Source organism: Solea senegalensis, unplaced genomic scaffold (genome assembly GCF_019176455.1).
Source record: "Solea senegalensis isolate Sse05_10M unplaced genomic scaffold, IFAPA_SoseM_1 scf7180000017085, whole genome shotgun sequence".
NCBI classification, from domain to species: domain Eukaryota; kingdom Metazoa; phylum Chordata; class Actinopteri; order Pleuronectiformes; family Soleidae; genus Solea; species Solea senegalensis.
In genome coordinates this window covers 97,501-124,061 of record NW_025322230.1, presented here as the reverse complement: position 1 = coordinate 124,061, position 26,561 = coordinate 97,501, and the positions used below count along the sequence as shown (strand labels likewise).

The 26,561-nt window shown below is 42.3% G+C and overlaps 1 protein-coding gene across 1 annotated transcript in view; it reads left to right on the top strand.

The window, feature by feature from the left end:
• The window catches only part of jade2 (jade family PHD finger 2), a 132,796-nt gene that overhangs the window by 79,280 nt on the left and 26,955 nt on the right, over window positions 1-26,561 (top strand). Inside the window, 4 exon segments of the mRNA XM_044018363.1 lie at window positions 2,092-2,259; window positions 5,556-5,672; window positions 8,314-8,808; window positions 9,877-10,041. Of these exon segments, the coding sequence (XP_043874298.1) occupies window positions 2,092-2,259; window positions 5,556-5,672; window positions 8,314-8,808; window positions 9,877-10,041 (945 nt within the window).

The window sequence follows — 26,561 nt, the reverse complement described above, 5'->3', positions numbered from 1 at the left end:
ACGGTGTTAATTATTCTGTCTGTCTCTTGTCTGTCTCTTTACCGCCGACACACACACACACACACACGCCTTCAATGTCATCATAACGCGAGACAGAAATAGACGGAAGCTCCCACAGGTCACAGGAAGTTTCACTCACAACACGGGCAAAAGTAAATAATAAATGGAGTTCTGGAATTCATTATTTAGAGCGAAATCTCGGCAACAGACGAAATAGATTTGTTGTTTGATGCGTAGTTTGGGAAACGACTGACTTAATTATAATGAAATATTATTGCCTCTGTAGATCACACACACACACACACACACACACACACACACACACACACATACTCACTGAAGTGCTTTGTTTCATCAGTGCGATCATTCCATCAATGAAATACTTGAACGGCGACATCGTTGATGTCTGATTTGGTGGCTGAGTCACTCTGACCTTCCTCTGCTCTCATCACTGATCACTGATGATGATGATGATGATGATGATGAGATCTGACCCAAACAAACAGCATTCAGAATGACTTACAGTCGTAGCCTGATCCAGAGTGACTGAATGTTATTATTATTATTATAAGTGAAAGGGGAAACAGAGTTTTTGCTTTTGAAACCACTTTTGATGAGTTTTTCCGTGCGTGTGTGTGAATGAGGAAGAACGTCTGTACATGTGACACTCGTGAAGTTTTATAGGCTGGAAGAAACTACACGGCAGACTGGAATTACTTTTTTAAAGTTTTTTGGCTCCGACTCAGCCGCCGCCGCCGCCAGTGAAAATAAAACAAATGAAAAGTAATGGAATTGTGAAATGAAAACACAGCGACGGTGTGACCTTGAGGCCCGCGCCTGTTTTAAATCATCATCTGTTTGTGCTCTCTCCTTCAGTCTGACTCCTGTCATACGCCTTTAATGACGGGCTTAAAACAAGGAATGAAACCAAACAAATGGGGCAATGTCATCTATTTTACAATGTCAAAAAGTACATATGTGTGTGTGTATATATATATATATATAGATATAGACATATATATATATATATATATATATATATATATATATATATATATATATATATATATATATATATATAAAAAAAAGCATATATATATAACACCACCACTTTTACTTTTCAGGCAGCTTAAATGATATGTGAGTAGTAGCATCAAAGGTGATTGGCTCCAGAACTTAAGAGGCGCAGATAATTTTGTTCTTTTACAGTGTTCACATTTACTTTTGTGATGATAACAAAGAGTACTGAAATATTCCACCCAAGTAAAAGTACTACTATTTTGATAAATATACAAGTAAAAGTACAGATCCAAAGATGTATTCAAGTTAAAGTAAAAAAGCAGCTTGTTTAAAATGAGTAAACGTTACTTTTTTTAAACAAGTGTCAAGGGGAAACACATCTCACATGAATTCTTGTTAATAGGACACATCATTCACCTGTCCTCATCATTCATTCACCTGTCCTCATCATTCATTCACCTGTCCTCATCATTCACCTGTCCTGATAATTCACTTGTCCTCTCATCATTCACCTGTCTCATCATCATCATTCACTTGTCCTCATCATTCACTTGTCCTCATCATTCACCTGTCCTCATCATTTATTTCACCTGTCCTCATCATTCACTTGTCCTCATCATTCATTCACCTGTCCTCATCATTCATTCACCTGTCCTCATCATTCACCTGCCGCCATTCACCTGTCTTGCCATTCATTCACCATCATTCCTCATCATTCATTCACCTGTCCTCATCATTCAATCACCTGTCCTCATCATTCATACACCTGTCTTTGTCAATCGTTCACCTGTCCTCATCATTCATTCACCTATCTTTGTCAATCGTTCACCTGTCCTCATCATTCACTGCCAAACTTTCCGCTGCGTGAATATTATTTATTTTTTTTAAAAATCAGTAAAAACAAAATAATATTGACTGTATAGGATATTGGAATGTTTGGAAAATACAAACGCTAATGTCTGCACACAGTAAATATGACGTTACTCTACATACAGATAAAGATAATGACATGAAACATCAGCGTCTCCTCCTGACTCTGTATCTCTGTATCTCTGTATCTCTGTATCTCAGGCTTGCTATGGCATCCTGAAGGTACCACAGGGAAACTGGCTGTGTCGGATCTGTGCCCTCGGTGTTCAGCCCAAATGTCTGCTCTGCCCCAAGAGAGGCGGAGCCCTGAAGCCCACACGCAGTGGAACCAAGTGGGTCCACGTCAGCTGTGCCTTATGGATCCCGGAGGTAAGAGTCACATTAATTTAAAATTGACCCTAACGTAGTTACATGATAGAGACACGATTTGGTCAGGGTGACAGAAAATGACCTACATTTAAAGGTTGATTCAAGGATTTGATATTGAATGTTTAAAATGAAGATTGGAAAATCTGTTTTTAACTCGCAGATAAACATAACATAAATATAAAGTTCAGTACAAAGTCAAAGGTCTTTTAAAAACAAGACATTACATTTGCACTTGTGTAAAAGCCGGATTATTTTCAAATCAATATGTAATCACCGTGGTTTATAATGAAAGCCGAGAGGATTTAAGGTTATTTTACATTATTTATTTTTGTTTCATGTCTCATAAATAGCCTCAGGTCAAGTTTCACTTCACAGTTTAACGTGAAGAGGAGGAGTGATCATAAGAGCTTACTTTAGTGTCTGTACATGCTTACATACATTATGTATTGTATCTGAAACAGCTGGCTCTACAGGGAAAGGTGGCCATCGTTTTTTAAAAGACACTCACACCTGCTTATTTACAGTAAATCCTCAAAAGACTCACTGCTGCTGCTGCTGCTGCTGCTTCTCGAGTCCAGAAAGCTCACATTCAACAGCCTGTAGATAATGTAAATTGATTCAAGTGGGAGCTTTTCTCAAGCGTGTACCCCAAACAGCTGTGATGATACCTTTTCAGGAAACGAGTCTCCCACTGAAAAGCGTCAGACGGCCACGAAGCAGCCTCCCCCTCGTTTCGGGGGGGTTCGCGGGACGACGGATGTCGCTTCACGCCTCGTACACCCTTTAAATCGTTAAAGACTGTCAGTCATGTGTCCTCGGTCTATTCATGTGCTCCGCGCTCCACCGGCACATTCTCTCAGTAATGGAGTGGCTTCTGGCTCCTCACACCTTTTTACTTCTAATTGCCTTCTGTCACCCTTGATTGGGCTAATTGTTTCCTTTGCTCCGTTTGCTTTTGTTTTCCTCTTCCTACCATGGAGGTAAAAAAGATCGCTTGTGTGTGTGTGTGTTATGTTGCACAAGTACACACTGATTTTTTACTGAATATCATTGCAAAAAAAGGAGGCAGCGTGTGTGTGAATGTCATTCAAAGAGAATGCTGTATGCATGTGTGTGTGTGTGTGAATGTGTCACCCAGTGTACAAATGATACAGCCCCCAGCAGTGATGTGTGTGTGTGTGTGTGTGTTTGTGTAGCTTCATTCTGCCCTCAGCCCTCAGAGAGAGAGAGAGAGTGTGAGTCTATCTTTAAAGACACAAACTCACATGTTCAAAAGTGAAACTCGCTCCCGCTGCACCTGTGCGGTGTTAGAAATGTCACGCTGCCGTTTCAGAAACCAACGGTTTTGTATTCTGTCCAACGCCGAGACGTAACCAGCGAGAGGTCGTCCTCCTGCACCTGCAAATACACACGCCATGTTTTACCATCTATTTGTCTTTGAATAGGAGAAAAAACTCCATCAGTCTACTGTCTTTATACATACTGTCACATAAAGGTGTGTCATTCCTACCTGGCCGTGCAAAAAAAAGGAACGGGTGCTTGTGAATTCCTCCCTGTGTTCATGAATAAAAGTTCAAGGAATGTGAATGTCCACATGAAGGGTGGGGGAAGAGCTTAAAGGGCTAGTTCACCCAAAAAATATAACTTTTTCTTCTAACAATTTTTCTAATTTTCTAATTCCAGAAATAAATTTTAAATTTAATTTATAATTTAAATATTCGATCATCAGACAGTGGATCTGAGATACATTCCCACAACAGAGGAAGTTGGGATTGAAAAAAATGGATGTCAAACTCACTTTTTATGGGTAAAAGATCTGAAAAAAAATCAAATAAATAAATAAACCGTGTCAAATTTAATCCGACTGTAATAGAATGTGAATTAAAAAAACAGCATCATAATGATTTTAAGTTTATTCTACATTTGCTCAAGTGGGGAAAAAGTTCAGGACTAAAATTTTGGTTATGGTTAGTTTGTTTAATCCGTCCAAATGAATGGAAGTTAGCATCATTGCCTGAAAAGAATACATGCACACACCTGCACATGTTCTGTGCTGTATGTGTGGGCATCATGGTTAAAATCCTTTTTTTGAGCGGAGGCTGACACCGGCGGCGTCGTCGTCGTGTGAAGTGTACTTTTTTTTTATTGCCGTCTTCAGTGGAGTGTAAATTGACCTCCGCTCGTATCGAACGTGCCGCACGGAGACGTCGATGACACGGAGGCACAAGAGGCTGCGGGCTCTGAGGAAGTTTGGGGCAAAGAAAGGGGGGAAAATAAAAAATCAGATGTGGACCAAGAGAGGGAGGAGAGCGAGCAGTGGAGATCACTTGTCAGGTTTTTAATTCAAGCGTGAAGGACAAGGAATCGAGGGCCGGGCTGCGCCACAAGTACAGTATGAGGAATAAAAAAGAGGCGGAATGGGTTTTTGGAAATAGGCAGTGCAGGAAGGAAGGAAGGAAGGAAGGAAGGGAAGGAAAAGTGGCTCTTTGGTGATGAGTACTCTTCACTTTATTCTGCATGGCTGCTTGGCACAGGTCAGTAACTTCTGGGCTGCGTTTGGTGAAGCGAGGGTCAGAGCCAGAGTGGTTTTGAATAGAGACAGAGACAGAGTGTCACAGTCACACTGGGCTTCACAATGATGTTCTCAGAGCACATGTGTCCTCTCTGCCCGGGCTTCCATCACAGACGTGCTAATCCACCATCTTGGCCGTGAAATTTGGAGGAAAGTCAAGAAACCGTCTTCAAAAGGCTTTTTCGCTGAGGGTTAATGAACTATTTCAGTTGATATGTTTCCGTCTAAATTCTATCTTCAAATAAAAGAACAAACGTACAGTGTGCAGCGCTCTCGTTGACTTCTTAACACATTGCATGAGCATAATTATGCGACAGTTTGTCATAATAACGCCAGCGGTTTCTGAAAGTTGCACGTTAAGGTCTGTTGTGGTTATTACGGCAATTAAAAAATAAATAAATAATAAAAAAAAGATGCCTGTACATAGGTTTCCATTTTTTGGCCTGTTTTTGGACATGGAGACTGTTTGAGACATTTGTACTGTTCAAATTTCACACGCCAAATCTGGTGCTCATGTACAACTACAACTTGTTTTTCTTAATACACTATTTTAACGTGGCAGTAAATTGGAAAATGGATTAAAGCACTTACACACGGGACATTTACCGGTCCTTTTATGGTTATTTTAAATATGTTATATACTGTTCAAATTTAACACACAACATTTCAAAATGGTTGAAACTTTTGTGTAGAAATAATATCCATGTTCTGTGTTCCCTCTTAGGTGAGCATAGGCTGCCCAGAGAAGATGGAACCCATAACCAAGGTGTCCCACATCCCTGCCAGCCGCTGGGCCTTGTCCTGCAGCCTGTGTCGAGAACACACTGGAACCTGCATACAGGTACGTCACACACACACACACACACACACACACGTGCCATTCATAAAGTTTCAGTGAAGGGTGAAGCAGTCTTTCTAGAAACTACAGAATAAATACAATTATCAAATGATTTATATCCTCGCCGCACGTTTGTGGAGAATCGTATTTAATGCTCGAGTGTGCAGGATTTGCAGCGACGCGGCGTTTTTATTGCGACTTCGGTGAATGTCTAACAGCGTGTGTGTGTGTGTGTGTGTGTGTGTGTGTGGGGGTGGGTGGATCCGTTTCAAGTCGGCACTTCTTCAGCTGCGCCGCTGAGAACACAAACAAACCCCCCGCCGACACAATCACACAAACCCACTCTGCAGTTATTAGCCTGAACGTTGTTCAGCATTAAAGGTGGCCCCCGGGAGGTGAACTGCACTTCTCTGAATTTCCGTGTTCCCGTCTGTAGTCGTGCACATACAGAATATTATTCCACCAAACGCACTCTGTGTGATGTAAATTAACAAGTGTATCTAAGTGCTCGTCTGTATAGCGGTGAATATTTCTAGATTTTTTTACAGAGACTCCTTGACCCTGAATGACCCACAGGAGTAAAGAATGTACAGATCTTTATATACCGAGCACAACAGACTCTGACGGAATAAAAAAAGCATTCAATTCTCGACGTTTATCGACAGTTTTCTGTACGTCTTTGTGAAGGAGCGTCACCTCTCTTCCTCTTTTTGTTTTTGTTTTTGTAACGCCTGTCACCGTCCCGTGATTTGCGGTTGTTCCCGCGGCGACGACAGTCGAGCGTCTAATAGGCAGTTTTTAATTGGTGAGTTCTGCGAGTGTAATGAGACACTTAATTAGTGCGCTATTAAAGGAAGGTCAGCCAGTCAGACCTGCGCCGCGTCTGCTGAAGCTCACAGAGAATCTGTCTGTGAGGCAGCAGCAGCAGCAGCAACAGCAGCAGCGGCAGCAGCAGCAGCAGCAGCAGCAGCAGTCTTTAGTAACGGGGTGACATCCCGTTTGCTCATTAAGAAAATGCTGCTGCTGCTTCTTCATCTCGTTTCACAGGCTGTTATCGGAGCGCGGCTGTGTCCTCGCGTCGGCTGCTTTGCAAATTAAATACATTTTGAAAGTTAGTTTTACTTGGAAAAAAATAGAGTTCCATTTGTAGAACATACAGTAGCGTCAATGTAGAGCTGCAACAGTGTTATTGACGGTATAATCTGCACATCTTATGCTCCCACACTGAGTTGGGCTGCAACTATGGATCATTCAATTAATAAATAATGACTTCTGAATGAATCACCAACTCTTGATTATCATTTAAAGGCATAGTTTGTTAAATTCAGCCATTTAAAAGATGCTTAGTTTGTCTTTTAGGGGCTTGTTTTTAATAAAAACATGGTGGTACAAAATGTTATGTATAGATAAACTGCAAAAGGCTCATTCTGGGGTCATAATAAACAATAATTCATACCATCAGGTGTTTTTAGAGTGCTCCTTCAATCTGTTTGTTAGAAATGTAAATATTCTGGTTTCTTTGCTTCTCTGCGGGTGTGAACTGGATATTTTTAAGGCTTTTGGAAATGCCCATCACCACATTTTGACATTTTATGGACCAAGCTAAGAAATTGATTCATAAAACCTTAATAATATGATGTAAATAAGTGTAAATACTTGTTTTTACCATTATACGTTTGGCATCAAAGATTCTCACAAACTAACACTGATAGCAAAACATGTAAATAGAGATATTGGATTCTTGTATATTCTTGTATATTCCGCCTGTACTTAAGAATCAAAATGTTTAAAAATGAACGATCAGCATCAGAAAGCAGCAGAAATCCTCAGTCTCCCCTCAGCTGTGAGGCTCTGGTTCCATCCAAGCATCAGTCAGGACAACTACAGGATGTGATGGATACTGACACTGATATACTCTCGCTGGGCTGTTAAGGCAGGATTTATTTTCTTGACAAGGTAGAATTTCAAAACTCTAAAGTGGTGATGGGTTTAGATTCCTGTGACAAATGACTCTGAAGTCTAAAACTCGCTTCCAATCACGTCAGCGTCTCAACAGCATGTTTGAGATAATGGGAATATTTTCATATAAATACTCTGCTTTCATTTTAACATTTGTGAGATGAGGAGATTTACACATCTTGTACATCTCCTCTGATACTTGTTCTATTATCTTCTACTTGCGACAAACCTTACGGATTCATTCTTTTAACCTGTAATTGTAAGGTTCAGAGTTGCAGGAAACCGAGGAGAGTTCTGCTGTAAAAATGTTCCACGTACTTTGTCAGTCCGTGCTTTTAAAGCGCACCGTTAAAAACTGACACAAGGCCTGGAGGGACTCAGTGGGAGGCCGCCTCTGACTCTGACCTGTAATGGATAGTGCCGACATGGACATGACACACGCACACAAACATGCACGCACACATATTGAAATGTCAGCTGAACGCGGGGGAGCCGCGTTTGTTGTGACTGAAGTCGTTTTAGCCTTGAAAACCCAAGAAATTGACTGAAAATGACACCTGGAAACAAGCAGTTGTGACAAAATGTCACTTCCTGGCATCTTTTCTTTTACACGTACAGTAGCATGGGCACTTCCTTCCTTCCTTCTCTTTCTCATCTCCCTTCCCTCTCTGCCTTCTCCCCGCAGTGCTCCATGCCCTCCTGCATCGTGGCCTTCCATGTGACGTGCGCCTTCGACCACGGCCTGGAGATGAGGACCATCCTGGCCGAGAACGACGAGGTGCGCTTCAAGTCCTTCTGCCTGGATCACAGCTGCACCGCCGCCAGCAGCAGCAGCAGCAGCAGTAGCAGCAGCAGCAGCAGCAGCAGCAGCACCTCCAGTTCAACCAGCGTAAACAACGGCAACCACGTCGCCATATCCACGGCGAACGGAACACACGGCACAGCCAGACCCGACTGGGCCGCCCCCTGCGTCGGCTCTGAGCACGTCGTGAGCGGCCCGGAGCAGAGGTCGATACCGTTCCCCGTGTCCGTGTCGGCGTCAGAGCGAGCGGAGCGGGACCAGCTCGAGAGAGAGAAAGTGAGCCAGAGGAAGCAGAAGCTCCAGGAGCTGGAGGACGAGTTTTACCGACTGGTGGACCCGAGGGAGGTGGCTGAGAACCTGGGCCTGCCCGACTCCCAGGTACTGTATGTTAATAATTAAAAGCTTGAAGCTTCTGAAAACCCACAGCTGAGGTTTGAGGGGAGGGGACAAATCTGATTTAAATGCACAGTATGTAATTTGTAGCTCCAGGGCTCTCTCTCACTCTCTCAATCGAAACAATAACATATTCCCTCGTCTGATGATGTTAGGATGCAGCCTGGGAATCGCTGTCTTCTATAATTCTATTGTACTTTACAGGAAAAACGTTGCACGTCAAAGCCAACGTGTGGTTATTACGGTAATTTCATCAGCGTCTTTGTCACCAGAGAGGAGAGAGTTTGAAAGACTAACCCTGTACTGTACATGGTTTCCATTTTGTTGAGCCTGTTTTTGGACATTGAGACAAAAATCCAAACACATGTTACTTTAAATATGTGTTACACTGTTAAAAAAATCCAAATTTAACACGCAAAATCTGGTGTTTGTCTACAACTGCAGTGTTTTTTCTAAAAATATATTGTTAATACAGTATTTTAAATACAATAACTGCCAGATATTGAAAGTTATTCTGGCAAAAGTTCTTCCTCACGTGACATTTTCTGGCCCTTTTATGGTTAAAATAAGCCAAAAAAAGGGGTTAAACTAGTGGAACTGAATATTTCACTCCTCTACTCTGAGGTGCTTTGCCCCAGACGTTGTGGCAGAGGCAATAAAGCAAGATGAAGTCTGCAGTCCATTACCTTGATGGGGATTTAAAGAGTGTTGGCAACATTATTGGCTCATGAAAAGTACATTACTTAACAAAACACAAAACAGGGGGTGGAGTGGCTCAGTGGTTAAGACCGGTACCCTGTGTGTGAAAGACATCATAGTCGCAATGGTCGCAAGTTCGATTCCACCCCTGGCTGATTGTACTCAATTCAATTGTAAGTCGCTTTGGATAAAAGCGTCTACTAAATGACATGTAATGTAATGTAATGTAACATATCAAATTATTATCGTTACAGGTCAAAGGCGATCACAATTATCCAAAAATCTCGTCACAAGCACAAAAGATATTTAATTTAGACAATTAAGACATTGGTTATTTCGTGTTTTGTCTTCAAGGTGGACTTTCTCTATCAGTTCTGGAAGTTGAAGAGGAAGGCCAACTTTAATCAGCCCCTAGTGACCTTAAAGAGGGACGAGGTGGACAACCTGGCCCAGCAGGAGCAGGACGTCCTCTACAGACGCCTCAAACTCTTCACGCACCTGCGACAAGACCTGGAGAGGGTGAGTGTGTGTCTGTGTCTGTGTGTGTGCGCGCGCTTGGATAAGCTGTCTAAGTGAATGCATCGTGTGTGTGTGTTTGCATTTGTTCATTGATAATTAAAAAGGTTGTTTTTTTAATGAATACTGAGGTTAAATTAGAACAGTAGCCTGAAGCGTGATGACATACTGACGTGGCTGAATGATATACAGTAGTTATTGATTGAATGATAGTGTGGTCTTGTATGTAATAGATCACCTCTGACTTTATAAAGAGCTCAAATTTAGTCTCAGGTGACCCAGAGCTGAGCAGAATAATGTTTTTTTGTGTTTTGGGACGTGCGATCGCTCCAGTATGAACACTGTGGGCGGTACCGGCTGTAATTGGATACGACTCTCCTCTTCTTTTCTGAGAGACTTGGGCGATGTGGAGGAAAACTCCGAGGTCCCCTGCTGTGCGCCGCTGTGCCGGAGTTATCCACACAGAGAGATGATAATGTTTGTGCAGCTTCATGTCATGTAGAGGAAGCCTTTGATCCAGCAGATTGTAAATGGGTCCCACAGACGGAGGACTCCGGAGGTCCAGGTCCTCGGAAAGAAAGTAGTAGAAATGAGTCTGCGTGATGACCACAGTGTTCAAGAGTGGCGTCATTTTCAAGATACAGGTGCTACTGAAAGGCAGCCGGGTACAAATATCAAAGAGTGTTTGTATCTCCTCAGAGCTTGAGTTGTCTAAGTTATAGTCAGTCAGTCAGTCAGTCAGTCATCATCTAACCGCTTTATCCTCCACCAGAGGGTCGCGGGGGGTGCTGTGCCAATCTCAGCTACATCGGGCGATAGGCGGGGTACACCCTGGACAGTTCGCCAGTCCATCGCAGGGCCACACACAGCTAGTGACAAACAACCATTCACCCTCACACTCACTCCTATGGTCAATTTAGAGTGTCCAATTCACCTAATCCCCACATTGCATGTTTTTGGACTGTGGGAGGAAGCCGGAGAACCCGGAGAGAACCCACGCACACACGGGGAGAACATGCAGAAAGGCCCTTGTTCCAACCGGGGCTCGAACCCGGGTCTTCTCGCTGCAAGGCGAGAGTGCTAACCACTAAACCACTGTGTGGCCCCTAAGTTATAGTTATGGTTAATAATTTAAAAAATAGATGATTTTACTGTTAAAAACATAATCATATTTTTTGCCATATCTCCCACCTTTACTGGAAACCCTAGAACCATCACTGGTGAAACTTTCTCACTGAGGGATAAGATCTCAGGAAAGTTCAGGAAAGAACGGCTGTAGACCTGAGACCCATGTGTCGCACCTGACCGATACCGGAAATCTTTGTTCATTTTTAGAACGAGGTATTTTTCTTTATCCCAGACTCATTACGTTCTCTCTCTCGCTTTTAGATTTACTCAGATGTGATCAAAGAGGAAACTGTGAGAGCAGAAGAAATCTGTGAGAACCCTGAAGTGTTCCTGCAGTGCCTTCAGTATCACAGCTCACACTTGGCAGCTGAATACTAACCACTATGTAAATGTCCTCCTCTCCGGGTTTTCTCGGATTGGTTCTGCCCGTGTCCGTAACCTTACTTCAGGCTCGGGCTCGTGTTTGCAGCGCTTTGATTCTTGATTGGCATTCACTGCAGAGCCGTTGCTCTCAAAACCTCTTTTTGACCCGCAACTCACTCCGCGGAATCCGAACGACAGCCTGCAGCCTAAACATCCACTGCAACCCCAGTTAACGGATACAGTTGACTGCAGTCTTCCTCCGCTGCTAGTTTATGATTGGACACATGTTTAATATCTTTACCACAGTCTATCCTGTAGTGTTTGCTTACTCTGTGACACTAAACCTTCTAAAAGTTTCCACCACAGACCTCTTTAGCGAGTTGTAATGCGTTTTTCTTTCAGCAATCTGAAAGATAAACCTAATACTCACCGTGTGTGTGTGTGCGTGAGTCCTCAACGCTTTATTCCCTTCATATCCTCGGCATGTGATTTGATCCTCTTGCCTCGGTTCGGTTCAGCTTGGTTGATTTAATTTGGCTCACAGTGGGACGACCTTTTGGCAATTAAGTGGTTGTATATCAGCCATATTATGACCCATATGGAGAAAAAAAAACCACACACACACAAATAGAAAGTAATTGCACGACATATTTTAATTGTTCATTGGTTTTCCCATTAGCAGATCGGCGTCCTGCTGAGCTGAGGATTCTTAACGTGACACATTCTCGCTCCTGAACTTAAACGACGGAGCGGAAACAAAATATTTCTCACAAAGCCGCACCGTCACCCATTAGCCACAAGGTTTTAACACCTTTGACGGCGGAGTCTGTGCGTTTATGGATCTGTTTTCCTCAATTATCTGACTTTGTCTGTGAAGAAATAATAAAAAAAAGTTTACCGATTGTACCCTCCTGACCCGAGTGAACTCTCCAGAACTTCTCCTCCCCACTACGACTGTTATTGATGCGTGTTGTGTAGCTGGAAACGTAACCACTTTACGTCTCTGTAAAGGTTTAAAGGCCTCAACTTGGCTTATCTCATCAGAACAATTAAGCCGCTATTGTATTGATCGGATTGATCGTTTACGTCGACCCGTGTAGTGAACTTGTCAGTGAATCGTAAACAAAAATGAGTTTAAGGAAAAACACATAATCTATCTCTCCTAAATGATAATTATATAAATGACATGATGATAAATGACCAAATCTGTTTTGTTTGTGGACAAAAATGGACAGAAATGTCCAATTATCAATCACAATATCCGACAAAAATAATTGCAATAGGATGTTGTGACAACATCATGCAGCCAGAGCTGAAACTAACGGTTATTTTCATAATCGTTTAATCTGTCGATTCTTTTCTCGATAATTCGAGGCATCATTCGGTGCATAAGATGCCAGAAAACGTTAAAAAATGTTGATCAACCTGGAAATAATGAGGTTCTCCAATGTCTTGTTTTGTCCACAAACTAAAATGATTCAGTTTTAATGATTTCTTTGTTTATGTGGAGCAAAGAAACCAGAAAATATTCACATTTAAGAAGCTAAAACGATGAGTAATCTTATTTTAATCAGGAAAAAAACTTCAAACGGATTAATAGATTATCAAAATAGCTGACGATTCATTTAGTAATTGATTAATAATGGATTAATCGTTTAATGGATTAATCAATTACAGAGACATACAGTAGTTTTCTTTACATACGAGACGGGACGGCCTCACGCGTTCAACAAGAAATAAATGACACAAGTTCACACTTGACTAACCACAAATACCAAAAGTGTGTTGGTACTTGTTCATAACAAATATCTCCATGTGATATTGTGCCTCTTACAGATGTTGTTGTTTCTGTTTTGGCAGTTCTATACATATTTTTTGGCAGATGTTGCTCAAACGTGGTATTTATGGCTTTTCTAAAAACTGAATTGCATGTTTTTCTGGAAGCGACGGCGAACTGAGCTCTCACGGACGCTGTTATCTATTCAATGTGTTGTGCTGAGGCTCTGAAGCGGCGCTACGGCTGATTCAGAGTACAACACAATATAATATTATTGAATTCATATAGCACTTAAGATAGTTAAGATACTCTGCGGACAAAAGGCAGCAGGATGGCAGAACCAGAAAAAAAAAAACTCAAAATACCTTTGATGGAAAACAAGTTGTTGAGTCTCGGGCTGCTTGAAAGCGAGCAGTATTCATTGAAAGGCTGACACAGATCGGAGGATTGAACGTGTTTGCCACTGACAGGTTTCCCATGAGGAGAATTGATCATCAATCGAGTCGAATGAACGTTGGCACCTCACTGCTACTCATGCTCGTGGCTGTCAATATACAATCTTCTTTCCTCCTCATCCGTCTGCTTCCCTCCTCTTCCACACCTCCTTTTCTTCTTTTTTTAATCACACTTTAGCACCTGTAAGAAATAAGAGTCTCATCGTTGATTGCTGACCCATTTTCTTTTTTTAACCCAACCCACACTCGGCATTGTGAGCGAAATGCTCTGCCCATTTCTTATTTTTGCCTCTCTGGGTTCAAGCGCGAGGTCTTTACCGCGGAGACGTGTGTTGTACGGACACCGTTATGTTTGTGTCGGGTTGTGTGTGTGTGTGTGTGTGTGTGCGTGCATCTGTGCACAAGAGAGTTTTTGCAATCATCTGTGATTTGCTGGCAAATTGAAAAATGCCCTCCATCCTTCCATCCCGTTATCCCCAGACCCCAACCCAATCAGACCCCATGACCAAAACCCTGCAGCCTGCTGCTCTTATGACTATGTGTGTGTGTGTGCACGTTGGCAGTGGTGGAAGATTCCAGGGGCTAATGTTGGGGTGGATTATCACCCCGCCTCTTCTACTTTGAAGTGTTGCCCAGTGGAGTGAATTGCTCTGTGCTGTCCCTAATGCACTGGTGAGCTTTCTCCATTTCTGTGCTTCTCTCCAAAGTGCCACCCCACACACACACAAACACACACACACACACACAAACACACACTCCCTCCTTCCCTTCACCCACATCACTCATCCAATCCGAGTGCATGTCGAAACAATGTGCAGCTCTGTGACTGGGTAATGTAAATTAGCTGGTAATTGTTACTTTATTCTTTTTGGCATGTGTGCTGTTTGTGAAATAGGCTAAAGGTGGTTTGTGTGTGTGCATTTGTGTGTGCAGTCAACCACAGGAGTGCCTTTTAACAAACCACTACAAGCCCACAGTTCCACCTGAGGTAAATTCCTCAAAGAAGTATGTTACGAAGTGTGCCAATGTGTGTGCTGTAAAAGCAGAAAATAGGTCTGTGAAGCATGTTGACATTAGTTGGGAATGAATGCTTTTGTGTTTAGAAGTTGTAACTAAATTGAGTCAAAAAACGGGAGATTTCTCCTTACCTGTGGTGTCCCACAAGGCTCCACCCTAGGCCCCTTGTTGTTTTCTTTACATTTGCTACCCCTGGGTTTTGTTTTTCATAAACAAAATGACGTCCACGTTTACCTTCCTTTACAAGCTAAATGTCATGAATGTAAATAAAAGAAAAAATAAAAGAATGTCATAAATGTCTCATGTTGCCTTGTCTTAACGACATTAGGACTTAGGATGGAACTGAATTTCCTCGGTCTTAATGAAGGGAAGATGGAGATTATTTGGTTTGGTGATTGTTTTGTTGACTCTGCTGATGCTCTTGGACGTCTTGCAGCCAAAAATCGCTCTTTCAAAACGCCTCTGTGTCACTTTGGATCGCAGTTTTAAATTTGACAAACAGATTGGCTCTGTTGTACGAGCTGAGGCTCCAAAATTCCCCAAAGTAAAGTTATACTTTCTCCCAGTGACCTTGAGAGGGTTATCCTTGCCGTCATTTCATCGAGGTTGGATTATTTTAACGGTCTAGTATATGTGGGCTTGGACTAACAACAGTACATAGCTGAACTTCCCCTGAGATCGGCGAATGAGCTACTACTATACTGTCCCAAGGTCAGGGCTTAAGACAAAATGTGACCAAACTTGTGTTTATTGTGCTGTGATGCATTTTTTACTTCTATTTTGTTCTCTAAACCCTTTGGTACAACTCTGGTTGGTTTTAAATGTTCTATTTAAATAAAGGTGACCTTGACAAGCTTGTCTCATTCAAGACTCTTTTTCTCTTAAAGAGTCTTGATTCCCTTCATGTCCATTGTTGTGTTTTGTGCAATTTCCCCCCCCAGAGTGTTTGAGATGAGGCTGCAAATAAAAGATTTGGAGTACAGTTGCTGATGTTGAGGTGAGCAGAAGAGAAGGTTGTAGCCGGGTGAAAACAAGTCAGTGCAGGGTGGAGGCCAAGGTTCGGTGAGCACAAAAAACAAAGGAGAAAGACTGAATGTTAGGGTTTAAGGACATGGATAAAAAAACAACAACAAAAAAGAAGAGGTGGTGACATCCAGGAAGGGGTTTGATGGATCAGGGGTAAATGCCAAGGCTCAGCGTGGGACAGGAGGCGTAGGAGGGAGTGAGGGAAAGTAGGTGTGAAAGAAAAGAGTCTCTCTCTTTTTCTCTTACTTATTTCCTCTCAGATGTTTTCACATCTACAACTACTTGAGGGGAACAATCGGAGTTAGTCTTTCTCCTCCTCTCGGTGCATTTGTGTTGCAGCCAAGGCTGGCACGGTGTCAACTGGCACAGTGTTGTTCTGTGCCCTGCCCTCCGCTCTCACTCATTCTCTCACGATGCAGACTTGGCAGAACACTTGGCTCAGAGGGTCAGCGGCCCCCCCGGCATACAGGAGGCCCTCGGAATGAAACGGCCCATGTACGCGAAGCTATGCTTCATATAACGTGTGTTTTTTTTTGTTTTTTTTTTACATTGTCTTTCACGAGAGAGGAGAAATAGTATTTGATGAAAAGAGAGTTAAACCTTTAGCTTAGTAAGGTGTTTTTGGGGATGGGAGGTAAAGTCGGTTACACCCTGTGCAACGGTGAAGGAAGAAGCCCATCAGCTCGCTTTCTTTGGCCGCACGTTACATTTTACAGTTTGTTTTCCCTTTTCCACGTTTGAACAGAGCGGCGAGGAAGTTTCAGAGCACAGCCGGAGATTGAGGAGGGAAATATTGTACAAGTACATACATACAGTACGTCTGTAGTGAGAAGTTAGCTGGCTTGGACTCGCAGTGCTGTGAACGTCTTGGCGGGGAAACGATAACAAAAAAGAACGTTCTGCTTGGCAGATGAGGCCTGGTTGTGTCTTTATTATCTCAGACTGCCAACAGCTATGGATTTCCTATAAATTTTGTGGGCTGTGTTGATTTACATGCACAGTTTACAAAGGCCAGGATCCAGTGAACTCACGGAAGAAAGCGTCCAGCTTCTCCAAAGCCTTGTAATTTATTGTTTTGTTAACGGAGGATTGTTGTTGGAGAGAACCACAAGAAAACCTTTGGAGTCTTCCCCCTGACTTTAATTCCTCTCCCCTCAGTCATCGCCATTCTGTGAAATTATCCAGACCTAAAATTAAAGAACACACGCAGTAAGTCATTTGTCAGTTTTTATGGCTTTGACCCTTGTTCACTTTACTTCTGCTTACATCTGATTGTAATTTACCCTCTAAAGTTCCAAACGTAATCCCATGTTTTTGTTGTCGTTATGCTATTACCCTGCCTGTTGCTTGAAATATATAGAAATATGCGGACAAACAGGCAAATTGAGAAACTAGGCTGTAATATATATATTTTTTTTAAACGAATGCCTTTATTTAAGTTCTGCATAAATGCATATCTGACTCAATCTTTGGACGTTTTCAGTATTTAATACTTTTCATAGTTAATGAGAAACATTTAAAAGTTTTATTTGGTCTATTAAGAGAATAATTCCATCTTTATTCAACTTCGCTGTTTGGAAGGGAGCATTTTCATGAGTTTGGATGATTCACAAACCAGAGTTAAGTACAAATAGTTGACATTGAAGCATCTCAGGCCAAGAGAATTTGACTTTAACCCTGGATCCTCTACTTCTTTAAATCTGATTTATGCTGCCTGGACAGTTCCCAAGTTTCTTCAAAGGCTGCACACCCAGTTTTTCTTTTTGTTGTTTTATGCAGGTTTTTCTTTTCAAGTTGTTGCCGCAGTTTTTAAAAAGTTTTTAAAAGTTCCCCTAGAGCAACAGGAGACACTGAAAACTTTTTCTAATGGCTGGGCAGTGCAAAATGGACTGAATTTCATGTGTAAAATTATTGCTTTAACCACAATTACAACAACCTCAATTTGAATCCAATGTTAGGTCTTCCTAGACTGCATACTGTATCTGCTAGATGACCTTACCTGCGTCTCCTCTTCAAAGTCATCTTCTTAGTTCAGGTGTTGTGGTGAAGGACAACCACGATGTCCTCAAACGAGTTCATAGTAACCGCTGCTGGCGTTCGGTGTTCTTGCGTTAGGTCGGGAAGCACAGGGGAAGTTGTTTCTCCAGGGCCAAAGATGTAGTGGCTTTAGACTAACACTCTTACTTTTTACCAGCAGATGATGAACACACACACACACACACACACACACACACACTCAGCTTGATCTGAAGCAGTCTGGGCATTTACTTCCTTTCACTGGCACAGAACATTACACTTTAGTGCCTTACTTTACTTTGTCTCTGCTAATTTTAACTTAGCCCTGTCCCCGGCTTCTCATGCACCACACACATCCGACTGCACTGCTCCCTCTCTCTCGTCCACTCACTCATTGCACACCTACACACACACACACACTATTATGTTCGTGTAGCATTACATTACATTACATGTCACGCTTTTATCCAAAGCGACTTACAATAAGTGCATTTGAACATTTGGGTACAAATAAGAGCTAGAAGAAAGTAAGAGCTTCAAGTAAGCCAAACTATGAAGTGCTAGTCATAAGTGCGATATATAAGTTTGTTTTATTTTGTCGTCGTCGTCTTAGTCAAGGTAGAGTCGGAAGAAATGCGTTTTTAGTCGGCGGCGGAAGATGTGGAGGCTTTCCGCTGTCCGGATGATGATGGGGAGCTCGTTCCACCATTTGGGAGCTCGGACAGTGAACAGTCTTGAGTTCTGCGAATGCCTCTGCGATCCTCTCTGTGAGGGGGCAGCAAGCCGGTTTGCCGATGCAGGTTTTGATCATGTCCTGGATGTAGGCTGGACCGGATCCGTTTGTAGCATGGAACGCAAGCACTAGAGTCTTGTAGCATACATAGTGAGGACACTTGTGGACATAATGCATTCCCTAGTCCCTTAGACCAGGTCTTAACCCTCAAAAAGCCCCTTTAAGAGGTGACAGACCAGCCAAAATGTCCTCACAAAGATATCCATGCATGCACACACACACACACACAACGTGACTCTTAAAGGAGCCACAGTGCTCTTACAACACAGGAGCTGCATTATCAGCCTGTGTCTCTCATGTGACCCCAATCACCCTCATTCTCACCTTGACTCTACTTTACACCTCCGTCCTATTTGTTTTTATAGTAAATTTATATTTTTATCCGTGGAAATGTTGCAAAATCCTGCTTAGAGCATTGTTATTGACTGGGATTGCCAACAATGGCTAACCCCTGAGATGAGTTTCTGACTTCTCAAGGAACACAAATCAAAGGTGACGCCGGAACTGGGTCAGGTAGTGAATGACCTGCATTGTCACCACACTGTAGACCTAGTATCCAGCCTACACACACTAAATCATGGAAGAAAGGAAGTTCTATGAAGGAGAGACTCAGGTTTCTCTCTGTTTTTTCCCCTTTTCCACTGATTATAAATGCGAGACACCTGCTTGAGTGTCTAAGAAACTCCACTCTATGTTTACAATGTCAAACACATCCATTATGTGTTCTTAAAATCCTCACCTCAAAATGGAATTTATGAAACATCTATTGCATGTAAGCAGTGTTACGTTCGGAGCAATTGAAAACCAGTGCCTGCATTAAAAACAAAGAATCGTTTAGCATCAAATGTAATCGCATTGAATCAAATCAAACCAAAAAATTGAGATTTAGAACCCTTTATTCTAAATGATCGTGGTAGCTGCTCCCTGCACCCGTTCATGTTCTTGTGTGCGGGCGAGTGCGTGTGAGTCTCTCCCTGTGAAAGTGTTGCGGGCCAAACCATGCAGCAGACAGACCCCACCCTGTTGGACCGGCATCAACCTGGCTCCCCGCACACAGCTCTGCTCCAAACCTAATACTGGCTCATTTCCCAACACACAATCCCCCCGTCTTCTTGGACTGCTGTCTCATTCCAAGAAGCTTCAAGGTAGTAGTGAGAAAGACCCGAGACAAGAGCTTTTCTGTGCACCAGCAGTGGTTGCTCTTATACCTCGCCACTACAAGTGTTTTTGCAGCCAACCACGTCTCATGTTCAGACTTGAAAAATCATTGCTGGCTTGCTCCTCAAGGGAAACGGCAGAGAAACGTATAGACTTCCGAAGAAAGTCGTCTGGTTCATGCTTTAAGATCTGTTTTTAGGATGTTGGCCCGGGTTCATACTGATGCTTTCTCCAGAGAAACATCCCAGACACCAGAAACTTATTATAGAGTTGATGTGGTTGTGGATGCGTTGTTTTTTTTTTGACATGTCCTCACTTGTTTTGTCTAAAATCGTGCAGAAAAGACCAGCTGTGAACGAACCGTCCTAATCCCGGGGGGGTTTATCAGGACATCTGATATTGTGAGGTTCATTTCATGCGATAAATCACTCACTTTAGGGTTAACAACAGCAGAAATATGTGATTTTATAATAATATGATTGCTTGTGGAAAAAGGCAGTCATGTATTATTTGTGTTGTCTCTGACTGACTCTATAGGTGTTTTGGAACACTGGATTGTAATTCAGCTTCATTACACCTGTATTCTCTTTTAAATCTGATCACCTTAAACACATTAATGCCACGTTTAAATTGACCTTGCGTCGCTGTGGGTGTAAAATTTCATAAATGTCAATGAAAGCAGTGTGAATGGTAAAAAAAGAGTCATAACCAAAATCTTCTGTTCCGTTGTGAAACCCACTGTAAAAGTGAAGAGTTCTCCCGTCTTTGATCTGCTTGAGAATCTGGCTGCATCATTATGTATGAGCTGAAGGCGAGAACAGGCTTTTTACACCTTCATGGTAGCCTCGAGCTCCGTTCACCGCGCTCCAAAAACCGCCTGTTGAGATTCACTGCTGCTTAAAATGCTACACGCTAAGCTCGACTGTGTAACACAGTCCTGAGGCTTCAAAGCTCACTGAGAGCGGCTCCTTCTGGCTTCAGCCTTTGTTAACGCTCTGCCACAAGGTCACCGAGCTGCCTCCCAGGGCAGAAAGGAGGAGAGATCAGAAGCACTTTATTATGCCAACATCAATGAAACTATGTGTATTTTGGCTTTCCAGGAGAACCCAACTGGCAGCGTCGAGCGCTTTCACGTGTACTGTAACCCTGAATTTATTGAGACATTACCCGGAGCAGCGCTGCGTGTTAGAGGGCAAGTGTCGGAATTAGTTTGCCCAGATGTTAAATGGTCTTTACCCCAGCGGCTCCCTGGTGCAAAGTCAGTGTAATGTCCGATTAAGCTGATGTGTGAGAGTATAGGTGATTGTCAAGAGAGTTAGCGGTGAATGAGCGGGCATGTGGACGATGTTATTGGTGTTTTAGTCTTTCTACAAGGCCAGACAGGAAAAAAACTTGTGTTGCCATGAATCGGTTTTGTAGTAAACTGGTTATCGCCCATTAGAATCTAAAATGATCCAGATTCAGGATTTGCACAGTGCCAAACTCCTATTGGATGACACCAGCTGTCAGTCACACTGGTGTCCACTCATACGTGCATACGTACTATTTCTTCTGTTTTCATCTCAATGGGAACATAATTAGCAATGTTGACATCCTGTTCTGGGCCACACGGTTGGTGTCGTGGTTCGCGCTCTTGCCTCTTGCACCAAGAAGACCCGGGTTCGTGACCCGGTCGGAACAAAAGCCTTTCAGCATGTTCTCCCCGTGTAAGTGGGTTTCCTCCAGGTTCTCCGGTTTCCTCCCGCAGTCCAAAAACATGCAAGTGACCGTAGGTGAGAGAGGATGGTTGTTTGTCTCTATATGTGTCCCTGTGATGGACTGCTGATCTGTCTAGGGTGTGACCCCAGTTCTCAAGGATTCTAATATTCCACTCCCGGTCCGCAGTTCAGTTTTATTTACTTTATTTACCTCCACCTGTCTCCCTCTCCTAATCATTAATCTGATCACAAGGTGAATGATGCACAATCAGAACGACCGCTTAATTCACTACATTATTTATTTGTTTTTTTGTGGAGGCTCCAGTCGAATCGTTCTATTTTGGATTATCTCACTAAAGTAGTTCACAAAATGTAGTGCATAGGTGTCAGAATCATATTCAGAATAGTATTCACCTTGTTTTAAATCTATGACAAAGTCAGGATTGAATTCACATAAAAGGTTATATATCGCAATTCAAATGGCTGAGTGTGTGTCCACATCATTCCCATATCTCCGTCAAAGGGGAGCTTTTGTACAAACGTTTTGTCCTGTTTGCTGTCGCCTGAATGCGCTTCACCTCACGCACGGGACATTTGAAGAAGCGACGCCTGAACTTTTCTCTTCAACAACAAAACATCTGCTGACTGACTGACTCCATTCTGCTTTTCTACTTTTGACTTACTCACTACTTATCTTCCACCTGGCAGCTTCAAACCCAGTTGGCAGTCTGTTTCGGGGCGATGTCGTCTTTTATCCCAGCTAAGCAGTTTCAATTGTGCACCTCAATCATTTTCTTTTAAGACCGCTCGATCGTAACAGCGACGGCACTCCTGACACTCCTGTGCCACTTGGACTCTCCGCCTACCTCGTATCGCTCCTCTAAACTTTTATGATCTCTGGACTTCTGTCATTGTTCTGACTTTCCTCCTGCTTTTTTTCCAGTATGTTCACCGTGCAGCGCCGTTTTCCATTATTCCTCGTCCTTTCTGTGTTGTCCCCCTGCCTCATTTTATTCCACCTCTATCCATTTTCTCTGCTATCATCTCCCCATCTTTTGTAAAAAAAAAAAAAAAAAACGACCTCTATATTTCCACATTTTGTGTCACTTTTTTTTATTCTCTCCTCCGTCCATTTATTTCTCTCTCTCTCTATCTGGATCTGGATATCCTCACCATGCTGCTGCCCGTCTGATAAGAGTTCTGTTGGATGAAATAAATATGAGGCGGGAGAGGTATAAATATTTATAGCTGCTTCAGCTGTATAATTCTGCACGGCAGCATGTGTGCGTGTGTGCACGTGTGTGTGTGTGCGTGTGCGTGTGTGTTGTCAGGACCTTGGCCTGTGTAGGTGCACTGGCTGCCGCGGAGATTAATAATTCACCGCGAGTTAAATCTTAAATGCACATCATTTTGATAACACAATACACAAACATGTCATGAAATACACACACGTGTAAATGACATACACGCATTCACGCTCTCTGATAAGCTTACATGTTTATCTTATTAAATGCGGATTAAAACGTACCTTTATATACACACAGACGCATCATACTGTATATGATGTGGCAGCTGCTGTGTTCACATCCGTATCCATTCACTTTTACAGTGTGTGTGTGTGTGTGTTGACAAGTGTTTGCCCGCGTCAGCCGTCAAACACACTCGCTCTCTGTGTTACACTCAGACACGGACGCGTCAATAAGTGATGAGGGCGATATGAGGACCGGGCCCCCCCACCCCCACTCCCTCCAGTTGACCCAGGTCTTTAATATTTCACGATGAGGTCTCTTTCTCTTCTCTTCTCGACGACACCGTCCGACACACACACGCAACTCGAGCGTGAAATCTCACTTCACAGAGTGGAGGGCGGCGCGCGGCGCCCTCTAAGGTCCACTTTAATAGGAAAAATATTAAGATAAATTAGAGCTGAAACAATTAATCGACTACTAAATTAACTGTCAGCTATTTAGATAATGTATGAATCGGTTTTAAGCTTTTTTTCAGCTTCTTAAATGTGAGAATGAATTTCTTTGCTCCATAAAACAAAGAAATTTGAGACATTAAGAGTGGTTTGTGGACAAAACAAGACATTCGAGAACATCATCATCAACGTTTTATGGACCAAGCGATTCATCGAGAAAATAAGCGACAGATTAATCGATTACGAAAGTTATCGTTAGTTCCGAGATAAATGAAATAAAATTTGTGCAGGGTCTGCAGCTAAAAAAAAATAAGAATCTAAACATTAGTCATGGTGTAAAGCAGAGGTCTCGAACCACATGTGGCCCCCCCCAATCGTTTCCTGCGGCCCGCCACTCAGTATCAAGTTATGATTATTTTTGTATGTCTTTTATTTACGGATTAATCTTGCACCATGAATATGTTTTTTAATTGGGAACTACATATATACATAAATAAACACTTTTATTTTGAAATTCTGTCAAATCACAGTCACAAATGTTATTATTGCAGCATCATGATATAGTGATATAGATTTTTGAGCTCATATCACTCACCCTGACTGTATTTTTCTCCAAACAGTTGGCCTTTTTCACATGACAGGCCCCCCTGGTCACCTGAGTTTGAGAACCCTGGTCTAAAGAGCGTAGTACAGTGTCTTTAACATGATTATTGACATCTCCGTAATCAAGAAGCTGACCACCTCTGCTGTTTTTAATACATAACCTATTATTTCAGTTTTGGCTTTCTGTTCTGTTTCTGCCAGAGAACATCTTCACTGATGGAGCTTTTTTTTTATTGCTTTGCTCAAAGGAACGCCAGCAGTAGTAATTAAGCAAGAGGCCAACATGTTTTTGGCCAGCATTTCAATGACGACGACTGAAATGTATCTTTGAAACAGCAAAACTCGACAGCAACATGTGCGTGCTGGGTATCATCAGTAAAATGTGGAAAATATCATCGTCATAATAATGATTATTAGAGTGAACTGTTTCGAAACAAATGAAACACGAAGAATCAGTGAATAATGAAACAAATAAATGACTCACAGCAACCAAACAATCAAACAGCTTGTCCCCACTTGACCTGGAGCTTTAGTTATTTTTCTGTTAACAGCTGCACGGATGAATATTCTAAGAAAAAAAACAAACACAATTTCAAACACACAGAGTGCATGTAAACGTACTGTCTGCCACAGCGTCCCTGCGATCAATTTTGATATTTAATGACAGCAATTTTGAATGCATAAATGCAAACATAATTCAAAGTGACAAGAGACGTCAGAAGCAGAACGGGAAATGATTCTGAAATCAACATGTGTACAGTCATTTTACGCTTTTTACGCTTAAATCAATTATCTGAGCACAAAAAGTTCCAACAAAGAGACGAACGAACACAGACGTGAACATATAATCTGACGAACAATTGATTTGTTTCAGCCGTGGAATCAGCGATGTTAGATTTTCCCTCAATACCAGGCACTGGTTTATTGTTTCCCATTGGAGTTAAGTGCGTCGCTGTGTGAATATTAAATATCTAAATTACTTGAACGATGTTGTCACGGTTGCTTTGGGCACATTTTCCCACGTGTGTGTGTGTGTTTTAGTTTAGCAGTTTTATGACCTGGTATGTAAACAGTCCCTCGACTCGGCATCTAATAAAGAAAGATGTTTTATAAGTGTTACAGCTGCAAAAGCATGCATTTATAAGACGTGTCATGTTTTTCCCAGGATGTGACTGCAGTCGGCTAAAGGTTACAGGTTGTTGCAATAAAAAAATGAGTCAATATTTATCTCATATTTATAAGTCGATGCCGTCTCTGAGACCAGGTTTTGACCCTCGTAGATTGAATTTATGAACACGCTCAGAATCATTTGCTGGCATATTTTATTTTCTGTCCGTTTTACGTCCAAATATAAATACCTGTACGTGTGTGTGTGTCTTTTTGTTGCATCGGTATGGACGTTTACACAATGCTGTGATGAGCACCAAGTTGCAGGCGTCAACAAACATTGAGGAGGTTGGTTTTATTGTGCTTGATCCCAAATAGACTGAAATGCAGGTGGAATGTAAGACACTATAAAGCACTTTAATATCAGAGATGAATAAAACAAGTGAAATATAAAAAAGTGTAACCTAATAGACCTACGAACAAACAATAAAACAATAAAATACTGTAGAAAGTATATAAACAACACAAATATACAAATCATACAATAAAACTATAAAACGTCACATACTGGGTTGAAAGCCAAAGAGTTAAAATGGGTTTTAAGATGGTTTAATGTTAAGCTCAAATGCTACAAAGCCCAAGCAACAATTGCACATCATCACATCACAATCACTTAAGGGGCATTTGCAACTCTTAGCCATGAAAGACACCGCTTAAGTGTCAGACCTGCCCATCATCGAGTATCGGAAGACTTGATTCCCTTGTGGCAATCACCGTGGTCCAAGTCGTTGCTCAGTATAACTGTAACCACGCTCAAAGATAGCGAGCTCTCTCATCTGGATGAGGGAATATTAAAAAATGCAACATGGACGTATGATGTCAGTAAGAGTTGATGAGGTAACTTGTCTCGGGTGAATTTCATATCGCAATCACAGGGAATAGAAAATGTATTTTAACTAATTTATTCAGTCATCACTAATTTAGCCCCAGGAACCAGGTTCTGGTAGCCAGTGCCAGTTTTAATAAGAGAACTTATGATAAAAGAAGAAGAAGAAACTATTAACATTAATAGACTTGTAATATAGTCACTTTTATGGTTTCGTCAGACCAAAGAAGTTGCCTGCCTCTCCGCCCTCGCCAGCTCACGCTGCTCTCCTCCTGCAGGGAAGCTTGTCCTCAGTCTGTTAACCAGAGTACAATAAATTGAAACTAATTGGAAGATTACAGTCAGCTGGGTCCACCCTGTGAGCGCCCAAAATCCATCACTTTTCAAACAGAGCTCCGCCGTAAAGCTCTGGACGCAAGTTCCTCTCGTGCTCTAATTTCATCCCAGCCTGCCTCTCAAGCCATTATGGACTGACGTTTCCCTGCTGAGGATCCCGGAGCATCTGCAAACACGTTCCTCAGGCCTCCACTTACCCCTGGCTGACCGGCCCAATAAAACATAGCCAATTAGGCTTCA